The 20400-nt window shown below is 42.7% G+C and overlaps 1 protein-coding gene and 1 pseudogene across 1 annotated transcript; both read left to right on the top strand.

Annotated features, from left to right (window-relative positions):
* The first annotated feature begins 347 nt into the window (after positions 1 to 347).
* On the top strand, positions 348 to 6033 carry LOC111976673 (putative methyltransferase DDB_G0268948; annotated as a pseudogene).
* Positions 6034 to 13356: 7323 nt separating this feature from the next.
* On the top strand, positions 13357 to 20122 carry zgc:162396 (class I SAM-dependent methyltransferase). Its single transcript, XM_024005668.2, has 7 exons — positions 13357 to 13528; positions 15984 to 16187; positions 16791 to 16951; positions 17377 to 17590; positions 17859 to 17959; positions 18227 to 18364; positions 19770 to 20122. The coding sequence occupies exons 2-7, from the start codon at positions 16077 to 16079 to the stop codon at positions 19858 to 19860; spliced, it is 816 nt and encodes a 271-aa protein (XP_023861436.1). The 5' UTR covers positions 13357 to 13528; positions 15984 to 16076; the 3' UTR covers positions 19861 to 20122.
* The last annotated feature ends 278 nt before the right edge of the window (positions 20123 to 20400 follow it).

The following is a 20400-nucleotide window of genomic DNA, read 5'->3' as shown; positions in this document are numbered from 1 at the left end:
CTGTCTGTTCGATAATCCAGTCTAGTTTCACAACTTTTGTCTTAAATGCACAATCTAAATGAATGCAGTACCGCATAAGACACCTTTTAAAAGGAAATATCTATGGTATGTTTACCACTAGTCTATCTATGGGCATGCCTATTGTGGCCCTTATCGGGTGTTACGTTCCACACCTCACAGACAAATCAACATTTTGCAATTTGTCAGAGTCGACAAGTTATTTTATCTTAGCAGCCCAGGTGTCATAAACCTCTCCTCCATGTGACTGAGTGACTACTACTAGTAGCCTCCTCTGTCCTACTCCTTATATGTATCTCCTCCTTCTATGTAATGATTAAAAAGTCCTAGTGAAGGAGCAGGTCTGTCTCTGTCTGCTGAGTCACTGCAAGCTGGAAGGAGCACTAGGCTAGCAGAGCAGACGACAGCAGAGCACCATGACCCACCGGCTGTTGAGGAGAAACACCTGCTCTATCTACCAGAGGTACCGCTTTGTACCCCAGAGGAGATCAGAGACATCATCCTGCATTACCTGGAAAGGAAGGTGAGCCAAGCAAAGATAATATTACTGTTATAGACTGGTTCTTCTACATGACGTTAGCTTGTACATTTGGCAGCTAAGACAAATCTTGGGTTGTCTAAGATAAGTCTTTTGTGTAATGCTTCCACACAGTGTCTGAGAGAGAAATGAAAGCAAAAAATGCCCTCTATTGCATAACATTTCAGGATTTTGACATTTTAAATCAGATATAGAAACCAAATATCCCAACCATTTCCTGTTTCTAAATGCTTTTAAGTCTTGTGATAATAGGTTACTAAACTGTCATCCATTATGTTACGTTATTACCGTAAGTTGAAATTCAGCATGCAATGTGTCATACCTATTGAGCAAGGACCAGAATGTGAAAAAATAAATAAATATATATATATATAATACACTGCTCAAAAAAATAAAGGGAACACTAAACAACACAATGTAACTCCAAGTCAATCACACTTCTGTGAAATCAAACTGTCCACTTAGGAAGCAACACTGATTGACAATAAAATTTCACATGCTGTTGTGCAAATGGAATAGACAACAGGTGGAAATTATAGGCAATTAGCAAGACACCCCCAATAAAGGAGTGGTTCAGCAGGTGGTGACCGCAGACCACTTCTCAGTTCCTATGCTTCCTGACTGATGTTTTGGTCACTTTTGAATGCTGGCGGTGCTTTCACTCTAGTGGTAGCATGAGACGAGTCTACAACCCACACAAGTGGCTCAGGTAGTGCAGCTCATCCAGGATGGCACATCAATGCGAGCTGTGGCAAAGAAGGTTGCTGTGTCTGTCAGCGTAGTGTCCAGAGCATGGAGCGCTACCAGGAGACAGCCAGTACATCAGGAGACGTGGAGGAGGCCGTAGGAGGGCACAACCCAGCAGCAGGACGCTACCTCCGCCTTTGTGCAAGGAGGATCAGGAGGAGCACTGCCAGAGCCCTGCAAAATGACCTCCAGCAGGCCACAAATGTGCATGTGTCTGCCAAACAGTCAGAAACAGACTCCATGAGGGTGGTATGAGGGCCCGACGTCCAGGGTGGGGGGTTGTGCTTACAGCCCAACACCGTGCAAGACGTTTGGCATTTGCCAGAGAACACCAAGATTGACAAATTCGCCACTGGCGCCCTGTCGTCTTCACAGATGAAAGCAGGTTCACACTGAGCACGTGACAGACGTGACAGAGTCTGGAGACGCCGTGGAGAACGTTCTGCTGCCTGCAACATCCTCCAGCATGACCGGTTTGGCGGTGGGTCAGTCATGGTGTGGGTGGCATTTCTTTGGGGGGCCGCACAGCCCTCCATGTGCTCGCCAGAGATAGCCTGACTGCCATAGGTACCGAGATGAGATCCTCAGACCCCTTGGTGAGACCATATGCTGGTGCGGTTGGCCCTGGGTTCCTCCTAATGCAAGACAATGCTAGACCTCATGTGGCTGGAGTGTGTCAGCAGTTCCTGCAAGAGGAAGGCATTGATGCTATGGACTGGGCCGCCCGTTCCCCAGACCTGAATCAATTGAGCACATCTGGGACATCATTCTCGCTCCATCCACCAAAGCCACGTTGCACCACAGACTGTCCAGGAGTTGGCGGATGCTTTAGTCAACGTCTGGGAGGAGATCCCTCAGGAGACCATCCGCCACCTCATCAGGAGCATGCCCAGGCGTTGTAGGGAGGTCATACAGGCACGTGGACGCCACACACACACTTGAGCCTCATTTTGACTTTTTTTAAGGACATTACATCAAAGTTGGATCAGCCTGTAGTGTGGTTTTCCACTTTAATTTTGAGTGTGACTCCAAATCCAGACCTCCATGGGTTGATAATTTGATTTCCATTGATAATTTTTGTGTGATTTTGTTGTCAGCACATTTAACTATGTAAAGAAAAAGTATTTAATAAGAATATTTCATTCATTCAGATCTAGGATGTGTTATTTTAGTGTTCCCTTTATTTTTTTGAGCAGTGTAATATATATATATTAATATTCGTATTGAACATCCAGCATCACATTTACACTATCACTAGCTATCACTCTCCTTTAGTGAAGGCTAGTTATATAGTGTCTCACTGGTCCCCTCTCTTCAGAAAGTCCAGCCTCATGCCCTAGCTGTGGACRTGGGCTGTGGGACGGGGCAGAACTCACGCCTGCTGGCCCCACACTTCCAGGAAGTGGTGGGCATCGACATCAGCGAGTGCCAACTGGAGGAYGCCAGGGCAGTGGCAGGGTTSAACAACATCACCTACAGGTTTTTGAACGTGTGTGTGTGGTCTAACTTTACTATCCTTTGAGGTCCAAAAGTCCTCACAAGGATAGTAAAAGAAGAAGAATTTGACAAGTGGGGACATTTCGCTGATCCTATTTTAGGCTTAGGGGTTAGGTTTTGGTTAAGGGTTAGGAGTTAGATTAAGGTTTAGTTAGGGGTTTGGGGTTAGGGTTAAGGTTAGGGTTAAGGGTTTGGGCATAATAGGATTTTGAATGGGAATAAGAAATGTTGTCCCCAACTGGATAGTAAAACCAATGTGTATGTTGTTCAAAAATAACAGTGATGACAATCTGCAGAGACGGTCAATTACACTCAGCACAAAGGTCAGCAGTAGCTTCCCACTTTCAATAGGCCCCTASTTAATATGTTAGTTTATGTAGAAATCCTCAATTTTTGTGGCTGTGTCTTAATACTTACAGGAAAGGGACAGCAGAGGAGCTGCCGTTTCCGGATGGTTCTGTGGACCTACTGACTGCAGCCTCAGCGGCCCATTGGTTTGACCAGYAGCGGTTCCTCTTGGAGGCAGGCCGGGTCCTGAAGCCTTGCGGCTGCATGGCTCTGCTTGGCTTTGCTGATAACGTCAGACTCCGTTACGGCTCATGTGGGGACAGACTCACTGACATCTATGAGGAGGTGACAAACAGAACTAGAATGACATTCATTTTTATGGTGACAAACCAATGCCACTTAATCGGCTCAGTGTGTCATATGTTTATTTTCATTGGGTTATAAGTACAGTTGTTGTTTTCATCTAAAGAATGCTTATAATATGTTTGTTTATGGAGACATAATCTCCATGGGATCACCTGTATGAATCAACAAACCCTCACAATTCTGTGTTTGATATAAGTACCACGTTTCCTGACTGAGATTTGARTTTGCTATCCCCAGTTCAAGAAGGTGCTGTTACCATACACCAGCACACAGTTAGCAGTGGCCAACACCAAACTAAGGGAGCTTTACGCTGCTATCCCCTTCCCTGACAAAGAGAGGTAACTCATACAGKCTCTGTGGGAACCCAGTAGAACAGCCTGTTACACATTAAAACACTTCTCATGGTGTGACTTTGACCCTGTGTCTCTGAGTTTCTATTTGAGAATGAAATATATATATACAGAAGTAATGTACTCACAGCTAGTGACTCTCAGGTGGTCAAAATCAAATGTTGTACTCAAWAAACTGCAGGAGTATTCAATATTATGACTTACTTGACTTAACCCTCTTGGCACCCTTGGGAGCTTAGGGTGCCAACATCCACTGACTCTCCTCTCAATTCAACAGTGTGTGGGTATCTGTTCTTCTTTCAGGATTGAGTGTATCCCACTGAAGCAGCAGATCTCAGTGAGGAACATAGTGGGCTTCATGGAGTCCTTCTCCATGTACCAGGCCTTCCAGAGGGCCGAGCCTGATGCTGCCACCGCACTGCTGCAGAGAACACTCGACAGGTAACAACCCGGATCAATCAATGGATGAATGAATGACTGAATAGATGGATGAATGAACGAATGACTGAATGGATGAATTAATTAGCTAATTAACAAATTAACCCGGTGGGGTCGATTGACAAACCGGTGTGTCAGTCTAAGTTGCATAACAAAAAAATCCCCATCAAAACCCGTCAGTTTAAGCTAGAGATACTGTGTCTGTTTTTTTGCATTGGATGCGTCTCAATCCAATGCATCCGCCAGTGTCACACTTCAACATCTGCAGTGAAAGGTGACAGAGCTAGAGTGGTGTTTGTCAGACCATGAGACATCCCGAAAATCATCTGTAGCGTCCGAACAGTTTGACCTACAAACTATTGACCACTGTATGGATAGACTCTCACGAACACGATGGTGTTCTACGCTTTGCTCTACGACCCCTACAAGTGCCTGGAGTCTCATCTGAAGTCACATCGTCGATGTGCTAAATTCTGTTTGGAAACGTCCGGACCGTTAGGGCTACAAACTAATGGATGCCCACAAGTGTCACGGGACCCGTCTGAAGGTAACCAGTACAGGTTTAAAAAACGGATGGAAGTGTGCAGGTAGTTTTGTGCCTACCCCAAAAAAGAGGTTAAATATGTGTAAAAAATATAAATATTTCCAGAGGTTTTATTTTTTTTATTTGTATTATTATTATGTTTTTTGTATTTTACACCCTTTTCCCCGTCTCATCGCTGCATCTCCCCAATGGGCTCGGGAGGCGAAGGTCGGGTCACGCGTTCTCTGAAACATGACCTACCCGGAAGCCAGAAGCACCAATGTGTTGGTGGAAACACTGTTCAACTGACGACCGAGATCAGCCTGCAGGCGCCCGGCCGCCACAAGGAGTCTCTAGAGTGTGATGAGCCAAGTAAAGACCCCCCGCTGGCCAAACCCTCCCCTAGCCCGGATAACGCTGGGCCAATACAGCCGTGATCGGGAGTCCGCCTCCAGCCTTAGACCGCTGCGCCACTCGGGAGGCCCCATACCTGAGTTTTTTTTTATATCTCCTAGATTTAGGACAGACACTTCAAAACTTGTTTCTTCTGATATATTTTTTGACAGTCCTTTTTGCCATTTATGAATGTGTTATTCAGTGCGTTTCTATCAGTTTTTGTAGTCATTTTCCAAAAGAAATATTTTATCAAATCATATTTATATATTTGTATACCTAAAGGGGTCCTAAAATTCGCAATCGAATAGCTAAATGATCCATAGGTATGACCAACTTAAAACAATTCCATCTGTCAGATTAGCCCACCCGTCTTAGACTCTAAAGATGAAATGAACAAAACAAATGTGTGAGGAAATGAACAAATAATCAAAATAATTAATTATTTTATTTACTTGTATGCAACTATTATGGTCCATCCCACATGGAATTATTTTATAAAATATATTGACGTCATATTGCAGGTTTCTGAAGGAGATGGGAGTCACATCACCAGACACACTCATGGAGGTGACGCTGGAGTATTTCTGTGTCCTGGCGTCTAAACCGGAGTGAAACACTCTTTACAGTGTAAATATGTTTGTGTGGAGACAGATGTTTCTTAAGCTTGTGTCAATCATGTTTAAGCTGTTGTTAATAGAAGTAGTATTCTGTTCACATAAGATGTCATTGAAGTCCCTTTGGTGTTGTCTCTTTTCTTTTATACATTGTAATGTAGAGCAAACTATTAGCCTTAGTCACATCATTATCAAAATGGTTGCCACATTTAGTATCTTCCTTGCCTGAGATTTACAATAAAATGTCTGCAGACACAATTGTAACTTTTGAATATTATTTAACTTCAGGGCCGTATCAAGTGTCTCAGAGTAATATTAGGAGTGTGGATTTTAGGATCGTTTTTTCCTTTTAGATCACAATGAAAAATATAACATGGACAAGGGGGTATCTGATCCAAGATCAGCACTCCTAATCTGAAACAATTGATACTTACGCAGCCCAATTATGATATATTCTTTACTAATTGGTCTTTTGATCGTTCAGATCAGGTCTGAAAAAGATCTGATGTGAAAAGATCTGATGTGATTGGTAAAAACATCAGAATTGGGATGCCTGTCGAAACACAGCCAGACTGCCCCAGATTTTCTGTTGGTTTCTTTTTAATATGATGTATGCATTGGTTCAACCAAATTCATCACGTTATGCAAACTAAGAGGAGACCTTTAATCGGTTCTTGGACCAGTACTTCAGATATTGACTGTTTATAATTAACTATTTTAGTGAGCTAGTAGTAGTGCAGCTCAGTACAAAGCCTGTTGTTGTTGATCTATGGCTCAGTGATCAGTTGGAATAGGGTTTTTATCTGAGTAAGGAAATTTAACTCATCAGGCGTTTGTATTTTCCCACATCAATCACAACAGGGAAAACACCTCATAGGAAAACAAGTTTCTGATCCCTGCCCCATCCCATCCCATCTCTATGGTACTACTTATTGGTTGTGACACAACACAAAGCTCTCTTTGACCCCATGTAACCCTGGCCCCCTTCATAAACAGCCTCATTAGCAAACAACACACATTCCCATGAAGCCACTGCTTTTCCCCTTCCTCTCTCTATCTGGGGCCTATCTCATACTAGCCTGGCCAAGCACTTAGTGGTTTCCCTGGAACTGGCCCTGTGAAGAAAGGGAATCTCCTGCGATGAATGTGGTAGTGTGTGTGTGATCACATTCCTTAACGTAGCCTCCACAACCCAGTGAGAAAGAGAGCTTGGTTTAGTTTTAGTAAAATCCGTAAGAGACACAGGCCTATTTCTAACACTAACGTGGACTCAAACTTTTTTACATTACAGTCAAAGAATTTGTTTTTTATAAGTAGGCCGACTAGACTTGTAGGTACAAAATCGTTTTATTCAGGGTGAAATTGACATGGATTTACCAATACCGTCTCACTCAGAACAGTCTTGCCTTATGTAACAGTACCACAATGTGATGGGAGAGGGGACTGTAGGGTTAAAGTCCTTTGTTGATGTGGACACAGTGAAAATAGGCCAAGGGCCAAACCGGACAATGGGACCCTTGTCTGCTCAAACTCGTGCACGTCTTCCTGTAGTGAGCAAACATAAAAGCTACAACTACTGATACTATTCTGGAACAGTGCCATCTGAACTATATCTCAGGAACGAAACCACAAAGTTGTGTGCAAATTCTAGCCTGGTTCCCATCGGTTTTTGATGTTTTGCCAAGTCCTATCGTGGCAATGACATTAGGAGTTGGCAAGAGAGCAGAAACAGATCTGGTACCAAGCTAGCAAATATCTTTACAGATCTGAGACTAGGCTAGCAAATAACTTTACAGACCTGAGACTAGGCTAGCAAATAACTTCAGTATAGCCTGTATTATGTAGCCCTGATTTTTATGTCTCTCGTTTCTTTATAAACAGCGTCCGGCTGCTGATCATTGTGTCTCTCTTGTCTCTGCCTGTAGACAGTGTCCGGCTGAAGAGCTGCCCTTCGCAGACAGCTCAGTGGACCTGGTGACGGCCATGACTGCCTGGCCGGCCGCAGTTCCTCCAAGGAAGCCCATAGGATCCTGCATCCTAAAGGCCGACTCTATCCGCTCAACTATACCATGGACATGGAGATCCATTATGGAGACTGCTACCACTCAACAGTCTACAAGGAGGTCTGGACAACTCTAGAGAATAGAATAAAAGAATATTATCCATAAACAGTGGAAATGTACCATTCTAATCACTGTAGAAAACAAAACAAAATGCAATGCACATTTTTGATAAATTGACGGTGTACAAATTCTCAATGCATACAGTAGATTTGTTGTGTGTTTTTTCAACAGCATTTGTCTTTTTTTATCTCATCAGTTTTATGCTGCCCTCCTGCCCTATCGTAACTTCTGCCTGGGACCCAACTCTGTGGCTCTCTACAAACAGTCCTACGACTCCATCCCCGACACATAGAAAGAGTGGTGAGGCCTGAGTACCATTGCATCCACTGTTATATCTGCCCTTGTTGCTACTGTATTCCCATGTACAATAATTGTTGAATTGATTCACAATTTAATGCTAGCCTCGATTTCCAGGGTTCCTCCAGTAGCCGAGTGATTAACAACAATTGGAAGGATTGCATTGCGAGACTAACTCATTGCTCATTCTGTGTTGAACAGTTGTGTCTAGGCAGGAGTGTGTGTGGATGAACAGCCAGGTCTCATAGACTAGACATAACATAGTAAGCCTACCTTTCCCCTAACCCTAACCTTAACCCTTTCAGCTAACCCTTCCCTAACCCTAGCCTAGCTAACGTTAGCCAGCTAGCTAATGTTAGCAACCTAGCAACCTAGCTAGAATTCGTGGAGCTGGAGCTTCCCCAGATGTACGTACAGAATAATATGAAATGTAAAGGTATCATTTAACATTACATCTAACATCTCTCTCTGTCCTCTCCAGACTGTTGGCTGTGATGGAGGTGACCTCCCCAGAGACTGAGGTTGTGGTCAGAGTCAGTTATTTCTACCTGCTAGCCTGCAAGCCAGAGGACTAGCTACAGATGACTGAGACTATGATGTGTCCCCTGTGGAAACTTCAATATTTAGTTAATGATCAACAATTAAGGAAGTTGTTATTACTGTGTACATTTATATTACTAAAGCTTGCCAATGAGTGGTATCTTATCTAATATAGTTTGTCATTCTGGCTCCAGTTTTACGTACTTCACAAGCAGACAAACACAGCCTGTGATATGAGATGTATGTGTGTGTGTGTGTGTGTGTGTGTGTGTGTGTGTGTGTGTGTGTGTGTGTGTGTGTGTGTGTGTGTGTGTGTGTGTGTGTGGATAGCATAGGATCCCTCGGAGGAGTAATCTCGTGAGACCAAATGACCCAGTTTGTCACTGAGACAGGAGGACATTGACTCAAAGCAGAGGGAATAGTATATACAGGGAAAAGTACCTAGCATAGCACATTCAGTCTCTAGAGATTTTGCTTCATGGATACAAGCTTGTTTAGATGACTTTCCAGCATGGTTTTTCATTTTGTGTGTCTGTGTGAGTGTGTGTGTAAGCCTGCATGTGTGTATCTGTGTGTGTGGTAAGATGTAGAGAGAGTGGATGTCACAGGAGCATGTCCTAACTGCATGGGCATAGCAGGGGACATCTGTAAAACAATCACAGAAGAAACAGTAAATAACATTGCCTTAGGAAAATATGCCTTTCCATACCCCTTGAGTCCATCACAATGTTTGGTAAAATATAGCCAACCAGAACACTCAAAGGAAGGTGTGTTCCACTCCCGGAACAAAATAAGCAGCTTGCTGTGCCAGATGTCCACCCCCACAAAGCATGGAAAGTGTGTGTGTCTGTGCGTGTGTGTGCATGTGTGTGCGTGTGTTTGTGTGTGATATAGGGCAGGGAACAGCGGGTTGTTTCACATCCATACTTTCTCTGAATAAGGGGGCCAAGCTGGGGCAAAAGAGGGATGAACTCCTATCCCTCAGTCCCACATCACTTCTGGAGCCACAGTCACACCAGGGGATCAGAATGAGTACAGATCAGGACCAGACCACAGGAGTAAAGAATGTATAGATACACTCTATATACACTCTATGTATAGATACACTCTATTTACTGTCATTGTGGCCTCAGAGTCTACAGAATAATGCTGACACATATAAACAAAAGATGTATAATAAATCTGACCCCTAGCCTGCTCTGTATATCGTGGAAGTGGATGGCCGTTAATCAGACACTGACTTGTCGTGAACACATGTTGTTTGAGAGAGAGAGCAGACACTCATTACACCAGGTCATATTTGCTTTGTGAGAGGGCCAATTGGCTAGTAGCTCTATCATGGAACTGATGATGACATAGAGGGGAAAGCATTGACATCTCATTCAATGTTGGTGAAAATGACGCATTTAAGAAAATAGATTGAAWTGCATCCTTATGTGTTGTGCACAGCAGCAGATTTCAACAAACAAAAAGTATGAGTTCCTCACTTCAGCAATGACTGAAATGGCTGAATACTGCTGAAAACCCTATAGATGCTTAAATGTTCATATGCCAGATATGGAAAAATAGGGATTTTAGTGATAAGAAGTAATAAGTTATTTCAGCTACTGCCCCGAGGCACTTCTATTCAGCATTCCCAAAATGTAAACTAAGGATGGCTGCCTTGCTGAAGAAATAATCCCTTTGGAAAGGGTGGGTAGCCGAAGACCATTGTGTCATTGTTAGAATGAGCGGTTCAGGATTGAGGGATTCTCTGCTGCAGATGCACTATGATATGAAATGCAAAGAGGAACTGGCTGGCCAGCCTCCTGATAACATCTTTCCAATTATAACAACACTGCTCTCCAACATCTTCATCTGATTCCAACAAGTGGCAAAAACAACATAGAAAAGCAGTGCTGGCTCGCGGAAAATGTTATTTTTACGTTTATTTGGATTGTGTATTGCTCCTATTCTCTCATGCTCATAATCTCWGAGTTTTTATTTASCTCTGCTGCCTGTAACACTTGGGTAAAACAYAAAAGMTATSACTTGGCACTAACAGACAGTGAAGCACCATTCATGAGACACCTAATGGGGGCCTTGACAGTCAGAGCAAGAGGGCACTGTTGCTCGGGAATCCTAGGCTAATTGGTACAGAAACCCGAATACTGCAAGTCTTGTGTCAGTGTGTGTGAATATAGTAGGCTTATGTAGCATTGTGAGGTCTGGGTAATTTCTAGTGTGTGAAAGTTAGCTGAGGCTGTAAGTTTTTGTGAATGGGTGGGGAGAAGCAAGTTTTTTTTTTCTAATAACAAAAAGTAAAATGTTGTCTCTTTGGTTTGGCTTTTGATTTAGTCTAATAGGAACTTTTACATGGTATGTAACTAGAAACCATAATTTTCAAAACAATTCTTAGGGCGATTTCACGTAATTTAACATAATAACGTGTTACTTATTTTGACCAACTGTGTTGCCTATTTTCTTTGTATTGTCTAGCAGAACTAATGTTTTCATTTGATATTTGGCCAGACAACAGTAACGAACGGAACAATCCCTGCACCTCCTTTAATGACACTGGCAGCAGAGTTGTTACAGCTGGCTRTACAAGTGGTATGCACTGTTGAGCGCTACATCCCGAGGGGTTCGTGCTGATTGTACAGAGATTGTGACAGCTGGTTAAATGGCATCTCTTGACAAGGCAAGAACAAGATGTAGGTCAGAAGAAGTGCAGTATTATCATAAGGAGAATTATACTTGGAATATGGAAGAGGAATGGAGGCAAGAGTGGCAGAGGAGGTKTAAAAGAGAGAGGGAGGGTGAAGTATCGAAGGTGGTAGGTGTGGTGAAGTTCTCAGAGCCCGATGCTTGCACTGAGGGTCAGGATAAAGATGAGTCTGTGACAGTAGGTGAAGTTGTGGAAAAAGTGTACCCTTGCCTTTTGGCTGATCTATGTGTGGTTTCAGGGTGGGTGAAAACAGAGTTGGGTGCTGTGGAATCAGTAAAGGTAACCAGAAGGGGTCTTGTGATAATTGTTTGTTTCTGCTGGTCAGAGGGAGTAGGCGCTCCGTGTTAAACGACTGGGGGCAAGAGATGTGAATTATTTTGCTCTCAAGAAAAGGGTGCCATTGAAAGGTGTAATTACTGGGTAGAAGGAAATGTGAAAGCTGACCAACTGAAGGGGAAGATTCCCAATGTTTGTGATGCTCGTCGTTTGGTGCTACGTAGAAAGGGTGACATGAGTGGAGAAACAGAATAGTCATTGTCTGTTCTTTTGAGTTTTGATGTTGAGTCTTTGCCCAACAAGGTGATGTTAGCATATATCAATTATCCTGTACAAGCTTTTGTGCTGAATACATTACGTTGTTACAGGTGTCAAGCTTATGGGCATGTGACAACAGTGTGTAGGAGGGAGTTTCCTAGGTGTGAGAATTGTGAGAATTGTGCATGAGACAAAAGATTGTGTAGCATTGGGAAAAGTATTGGTATTTGTTAATTGTAGGGGTGCCCATGGGGCTGGGTATCAGAAATGTTCTGTGCGAGAGAGGCAGGTTGAGGTTTCCAGGGTTATAGTAGTGCAGAAGTTGTCATATGCTGAGGCAGTGAAGAAAGTAGAGGAAGATGGGTCATGAGGGAGGGATCCTGAGAGGAATGGTGTGAGTAGGGAAAGGGGGATACCTAGTCAGTTGTACAACTGAATGCCTTCAACTGAAATGTTTCTTCCTCATTTAACCCAACAACTCTGAATCAGAAAGGTGTGAGGGGCTGCCTTAATCGACATCCACGTCTTCGGTGCCCGGGGAACAGTGGGTTAACTGCCTTGCTCAGGGGCAGAAAGACACGTTTTTACCATGTCAGCTTAGGGATTTGATCCAGCAACCTTTACCAGTACTGAGGGATAAACCAACAAGTGATATACGTTTGACATTTATAGCAATGGTTATCAACTGTACTGCGGGGATGGAGCGTAAGTCGCAGAAAATAGAGGTTGTGGCGACAGCTGCAGAGAAGTATTTGGGTGTGCGAGACTTGACATCAGAAGAGTTACGCATGGGTGGGCAATTCCAGTCCTCGAGGGCCTGATTGGTGTCACAGGTTTGCCCCAGCCCAAGCTAACACACCTGACTCCAATACTCACCTAATCATGATCTTCAGTTTACATTTACATTTACATTTAAGTCATTTAGCAGACGCTCTTATCCAGAGCGACTTACAAATTGGTGCATTCACCTTATGAAATCCAGTGGAACAACCACAATGTGGTTGTGTTCCACTGGTCCACAGTTGTTCCACTGCCTGTCAGGCAACCACAGTTGTTCCAGTGGAACAACCACAATTCTAAACAAGTTTAGAATGCAATTTGATTAATCAGCTGTGTTTGCTAGGGATGGAGAACTAGTGTGACACCAATCAGGCCCTCCAGGACTGTAGTTGCCTGACAGGGTGTGTCCTTTCAGGCTGTTGGCCTGAAGTAGGACTGAATAGATTTAAATAGTGGAGTATGGTATTTATTATTTTTTGTGAGTGTAGCGTTAGATGGTAGGGTATTTGTTGTATTTTTTAAAGGAAAGTATGAGAGTTATACTCCAGTCTAGTAGGTGGCGGTAATGCAACATTTGTTGGATGCCAATCGCCGTTAAGCCTAATCGAATAAGAAGTTGTTACAGCTGCTTGGCAGCTTTTTTACGTTTCAATATTAACATMTGTCTTTATATATTCGTGAGGTTGTTTGGCGACTGAAGTTTACTTCCAGAGGCTTGCTTCCGAGTGTCGTTGATTAGGGTGTGGACAGAGCGCTTTCTGTGAGACAGCAGGTAAACAACCGTGTAGACAGCTAGCTTATGTGGTTTTTATGTCGCATAACTAACCTCATCAACGTGAAGTATTTTCTAGTTATGTAACGTTAACTAGCAATTGTTTTCGCTATCTGTTACAAGTCTCCCTATCCTTGCCACTCTCTGCTGTACCTACGTCCACCTAACTGAGGGTGTATTCGTAAATTCAATCTGGAGTGCGTTCTTGACGTTCTAATTTTCACAATGTTATCAGATTGTCAGTTCGTAAATTCAGAACATTTCGCTCTGTGTTCAGAGCGCACACTGGACGCTCTGGCCGKGGAGTAGTGTTGATCTGAGCGTTCTGCCCAAACAACGCAGTCAAGTACCCAAGCTAGCTTTCCAGCTGACGTTATACAGACACACGAGAGAACACCTCACTCTGACCATTTTACTTGCCCTAACAGAACTGMCTAGGCTGTTTTCATGTTATCCASAGCATTGGTTACTGTGCTGCTGGCAACAATTTAATTACGCCTTTTCACCGAGGTTTACTGACACCGGCCATATTCAAGGGGTGTTTAGCTTTCGTAAATGTGTCAGTTATGCCAGTATGAATGTGAGACTATATATCCGCAGGAAAGTATAATGAAATCAACTTTAAGGTGTTAGGAATGTGAATACAGTACCATTTATTTTTTATTTTTTTATTTAACCTTTATTTAACCAGGTAGGCATCATCTGAAGGATGTGCAGAAACACGTGCAGCATCTCGGCAAATGGCCATYCATGGCTTACATGTGTTTTCATCCTGTTTGCGTGTTTCAGGCACTACCAGGGGTTTGAAAATATGATTTAATTCTACTTTCCTGTGGATATATTGTCTCGCATTCCTACCCGCGAAAAGACCAACCAGACCTGGCAATGTTGCTTGTGGTGAAATTTTCAGATGAGAGAAACACACAGCTCTACAAGCTGCATTACATTGTGTAAGGTGATTTTGTTATATTTGACATTACAATTGCGTATAACTTCATTGCAAACTTTCAGAAGACTAATTAAATGTCTGTACTTGTTCTTCTGTTTTGCTATTGTTTAGAAAATGTTTGATAGGACCCAGTCTAGTTTCACAATCAATGAACAAAAATGTAAACACAATATGTAAAGTGTTGGTTTTAATGAGCTGAAATAAAGATCCCAGACATTTTCCAAATGCACAAACTTGATTGCATCCCTGTTGGTGATCATTTCTCCTTTGCCAAGATAATCRATCCACTTGCGACATATCAAGAAGCTGAATCAATYGCATGATCATTACACAGGTGCACCTTGTGCTGGGGACAAAATGTGAAGCTTTGTCACAACACAATGCCACAGATGTCTCAAGTTTTGAGGGAGCGTGTAATTGGCATGCTGACTACAGGAATTTCCACTAGGGCTGTTGCCAGATAATTTAATGTTTATCTTCCATAATCCTCCAATGTCGTTTTAGAGAATTTGGCTGTACAACCGCAGACCATGTGTMTGGGGAGTGGTTTACTGATGTCAACCTTGTGAACAGAGTTCCCCATGGTGAGGTTATGGTATGGGCAAGCATAAGCTACGGATAACGAACACATTTGCATTTTATCGATGACAAATTGAATGCACAGCGATACCATGATGAGATCCAGAGGCCCATTGTCGTACCATTCAGCCGCCACCATCACATGTTTCAGCATTATAATGTACGGCCCCATGTTGCAAGAATCTGTAGACAATTCCTAGAAGCTGAAAATGTCCCAATTCTTCCATGGCCTGCATACTCACCAGATATGTCCCCCATTGAGAATGTTTTGGATGCTCCGGATTGATGTGTACGACAGCGTGTTCCAGTTCCCACCAATATCCAGCAATATCCAGCAAAGCCTAATCAACTCTATGCGAAGATGTCACCCTGCATGAGACATGGTCGTCACACCAGATACTGACTGGTTTTCTGATCCACGCCCATACCTTTTGTAAGATACCTGTGACCAACAGATCCATATCTGTATTCCCAATCATGTGAAATCCATATATTAGGGTGTAATAAATGTATTTCAATTGACTGATTTCCTTATGAGCTGTAACTCAGTCAAATCTTTGAAATTGTTGCACGTTGTGTTTTTAGATTTTTGTTCAGTATAAATGCATGCAGTACATGTATAACAAACTTTTGCCAGGCGTTTGACTGTTTTTATAAAAAATAAAATGGAAATATGTATGAGATGTTTTAAACCACTAGTTTATCTATAGGCATGTCATTAATGTGGCCGTTATCGGACATTATCGTTCCACACAAGAACATCACACACAAATCAGTGTTTTGCAATTTGTCAAGAGGTGACAAGTTATTTGATCTTAGCAGCTCAGGTGTCTCTTTAAACCTCTCTGTGACTGAGTGACTACTACCAGTAGCCTCCTCTGTCCTACTCCTTATATGTATCTCCTCCTTCTATGTAATGATTAAAAGGTCCTAGTGAAGGAGCAGGTCTGTCTCTGTCTGCTGAGTCACTGCAAGCTGGAAGGAGCACTAGGCTAGCYGAGCAGACGACAGCAGAGCACCATGACCCACCGGCTGTTTGAGGAGAAACACCATGCCTCTATCTACCAGAGGTACCGCTTTGTACCCCCAGAGGAGATCAGAGACATCATCCTGCATTACCTGGAAAGGAAGGTGAGCCAAGCAAAGATAATATTACTGTTATAGACTGTGTCTTCTACATGACGTTAGACTTGTACATTTGGCAGCTAAGACAAATCTTGGGTTGTCTAAGATAAGTCTTTGGTGTAATGCTTCCACACAGTGTCCGAGAGAGAAATGAAAGCAAAAAATGCCCTCTATTGCATAACATTTCAGGATTTTGACATTTTAAATCAGATATAGAAACCAAATATCCCAACCATTTCCTGTTTCTAAATGCTTTTAAGTCTTGCGACAATAGGTCACTAAACTGTCATCCATTATCTTACGTTATTACCGTAAGCTTGAAATACCTATTTAGCAAAGACCAGAGTTTTATATATAATAACACACACACTACCGTTCACAAGTTTGGGGTCACTTAGAAGTTTCCTTGTTTTAGAAAGAAAAGCATTTTTTTTGTCCATTTTAAAATAACTTCAAATTGATCAGAAATACAGTAGACATTGTTAATGTTGTAAATGACTAATGTAGCTAGAACAGTTGTATTGATCATCACATTTACACTATCACTAGCTATCACTCTCCTTTAGTGAAGGCTAGTTATATAGTGTCTCACTGGTCCCCTCTCTTCAGAAAGTCCAGCCTCATGCCCTAGCTGTGGACRTGGGCTGTGGGACGGGGCAGAACTCACGCCTGCTGGCCCCACACTTCCAGGAAGTGGTGGGCATCGACATCAGCGAGTGCCAACTGGAGGAGGCCAGGGCAGTGGCAGGGTTGAACAACATCACCTACAGGTTTTTGAACGTGTGTGTGTGGTCTAACTTTACTATCCTTTGAGGTCCAAAAGTCCTCACAAGGATAGTAAAAGAAGAAAAATTTGACAATTGGGGACATTTCGCTGATCCTATTTTAGGCTTAGGGGTTAGGTTTTGGGTAAGGGTTAGGAGTTAGATTAAGGTTTAGTTTGGGGTTAGGGTTAAGGGTTAAGGGTTTGGGTATAATAGGATTTTGAATGGGAATAAGAAATGTTGTCCCCAACTGGATAGTAAAACCAATGTGTATGTTGTTCAAAAATAACAGTGATGACAATCTGCAGAGACGGTCAATTACACTCAGCACAAAGGTCAGCAGTAGCTTCCCACTTTCAATAGGCCCCTAGTTAATATGTTAGTTTATGTAGAAATCCTCAATMTTTGMMGCTGTGTCTTAATACTTACAGGAAAGGGACAGCAGAGGAGCTGCCGTTTCCGGATGGTTCTGTGGACCTACTGACTGCAGCCTCAGCGGCCCATTGGTTTGACCAGGAGCGGTTCCTCTTGGAGGCAGGCCGGGTCCTGAAGCCTTGCGGCTGCATGGCTCTGCTTGGCTTTGCTGATAACTTCAGACTCCATTACGGCTCATGTGGGGACAGACTCACTGACATCTATGAGGAGGTGACAAACAGAACTAGAATGACATTCGTTTTTATGGTGACAAACCAATGCCACTTAATCGGCTCAGTGTGTCATTGTTTATTTTCATTGGGTTATAAGTACAGTTGTTGTTTTCATCTAAAGAATGCTTATAATATGTTTGTTTATGGAGACATAATCTCCATGGGATCACCTGTATGAATCAACAAACCCTCACAATTCTTTGTTTGATATAAGTAACACTTTTCCTGACTGTTTCCTGACTGAGATTTGACTTTGCTATCCCCAGTTGAAGAAGGTGCTGTTACCATACACCAGCACACAGGTAGCAGTGTCCAACACCAAACTAAGGGAGCTTTACGCTGCTATCCCCTTCCCTGACAAAGAGAGGTAACTCATACAGACTCTGTGGGAACCCAGTAGAACAGCCTGTTACACATTAAAACATTTCTCATGGTGTGACTTTGACCCTGTGTCTCTGAGTTTCTATTTGAGAATGAAATATATATATATATATATACATACAGAAGTAATGTACTCACACCTAGTGACTCCGACCGTGGTCAAAATCAAATGTTGTACTTAGCTGTTGAGCTTAGGGCATCCACTGACTCTCCTCTCAATTCAACAGTGTGTGGGTATCTGTTCTTCTTTCAGGATTGAGTGTATCCCACTGAAGCAGCAGATCTCAGTGAGGAACATAGTGGGCTTCATGGAGTCCTTCTCCATGTACCAGGCCTTCCAGAGGGCCGAGCCTGATGCTGCCACCGCACTGCTGCAGAGAACACTCGACAGGTAACAACCCMGATCAATCAACGGATGAATGAATGACTGAATAGATGAATTAATTAGCTAATTAACAAATTAACCCGGTGGGGTCGATTGACAAACCGGTGTGTCAGTCTAAGTTGCATAACAAAAAAATCCCRATCAAAACCCGTCAGTTTAAGCTAGAGATACTGTGTCTGTTTTTTTGCATTGGATGCGTCTCAATCCAATGCATCCGCCAGTGTCACACTTCAACATCTGCAGTGAAAGGTGACAGAGCTAGAGTGGTGTTTGTCAGACCATGAGACATCCCGAAAATCATCTGTAGCGTCCGAACAGTTTGACCTACAAACTATTGACCACTGTATGGATAGACTCTCACGAACACGATGGTGTTCTACGCTTTGCTCTACGACCCCTACAAGTGCCTGGAGTCTCATCTGAAGTCAGTACCGTCGATGTGCTAAATTCTGTTTGGTAACGTCCGGACCGTTAGGGCTACAAACTAATGGACGCCCACAAGTGTCACGGGACTTGTCTGAAGGTAACCAGTACAGGTTTAAAAAACGGATGGAAGAGTGAAGGTAGTTTGTGTAAAAAAGAAAAATATTTCCAGAGTTTAATTGTATTATTATTATTATTATTCAGTTTTTTTGTATTTTACACCTTTTCCCCGTCTCATCGCTGCAACTCCCCAATGGGCTCGGGAGACGAAGGTCGGGTCACGCGTTCTCTGAAACATGACCTGCCAAACCGCACTTCCTTACAACCGCCCGCTTAACCCAGAAGCACCAATGTGTTGGTGGAAACACTGTTCAACTGACGACCGAGATCAGCCTGCAGGCGCCCGGCCGCCACAAGGAGTCTCTAGAGTGTGATGAGCCAAGTAAAGACCCCCCGCTGGCCAAACCCTCCCCTAGCCCGGATAACGCTGGGCCAATACAGCCGTGATCGGGAGTCCGCCTCCAGCCTTAGACCGCTGCGCCACTCGGGAGGCCCCATACCTGAGTTTAAAAAATATATATCCTAGATTTAGGACAGACACTTCAAAACTTGTTTCTTCTGATATATTTTTTGACAGTCCTTTTTGCCATTTATGAATGTGTTATTCAGTGCGTTTCTATCAGTTTTTGTAGTCATTTTCCAAAAGAAATATTTTATCAAATCATATTTATATATTTGTATACCTAAAGGGGTCCTAAAATTCGCAATCGAATAGCTAAATGATCCATAGGTATGACCAACTTAAAACAATTCCATCTGTCAGATTAGCCCACCCGTCTTAGACTCTAAAGATGAAATGAACAAAACAAATGTGTGAGGAAATGAACAAATAATCAAAATAATTAATTATTTTATTTACTTGTATGCAACTATTATGGTCCATCCCACATGGAATTATTTTATAAAATATATTGACGTCATATTGCAGGTTTCTGAAGGAGATGGGAGTCACATCACCAGACACACTCATGGAGGTGACGCTGGAGTATTTCTGTGTCCTGGCGTCTAAACCGGAGTGAAACACTCTTTACAGTGTYAATYTGTTTGTGTGGAGACAGATGTTTCTTAAGCTTGTGTCAATCATGTTTAAGCTGTTGTTAATAGAAGTAGTATTCTGTTCACATAAGATGTCATTGAAGTCCCTTTGGTTTTGTCTCTTTTCTTTTATACATTGTAATGTAGAGCAAACTATTAGCCTTAGTCACATCATTATCAAAATGGTTGCCACATTTAGTATCTTCCTTGCCTGAGATTMACAATAAAATGTGTCTGTAGACAGAATTGTAACTTTTGAATATTATTTAACTTCAGGGCCGTATCAAGTGTCTCAGAGTAATATTAGGAGTGTGGATTTTAGGATCGGTTTTTCCTTTTAGATCACAATGAAAAATATAACATGGACAAGGGGGTATCTGATCCAAGATCAGCACTCCTAATCTGAGACAATTGATACTTAGGCAGCCCAATTCTGATTTTTTTCTCACTAATTGGTCTTTTGATCAGGTCTGAAAAAGATGTGGTTGTGATTGTTAAAAATATCAGAATTGGGCTGCCGMTCT

The sequence above is a fragment of the Salvelinus sp. IW2-2015 genome, linkage group LG2, assembly GCF_002910315.2.
Source record: "Salvelinus sp. IW2-2015 linkage group LG2, ASM291031v2, whole genome shotgun sequence".
In the NCBI taxonomy this organism is placed as follows: Eukaryota; Metazoa; Chordata; class Actinopteri; order Salmoniformes; family Salmonidae; genus Salvelinus; species Salvelinus sp. IW2-2015.
The sequence above is the reverse complement of the archived record's forward strand: the minus strand, read 5'-3'. Positions and strand labels throughout refer to the sequence as shown.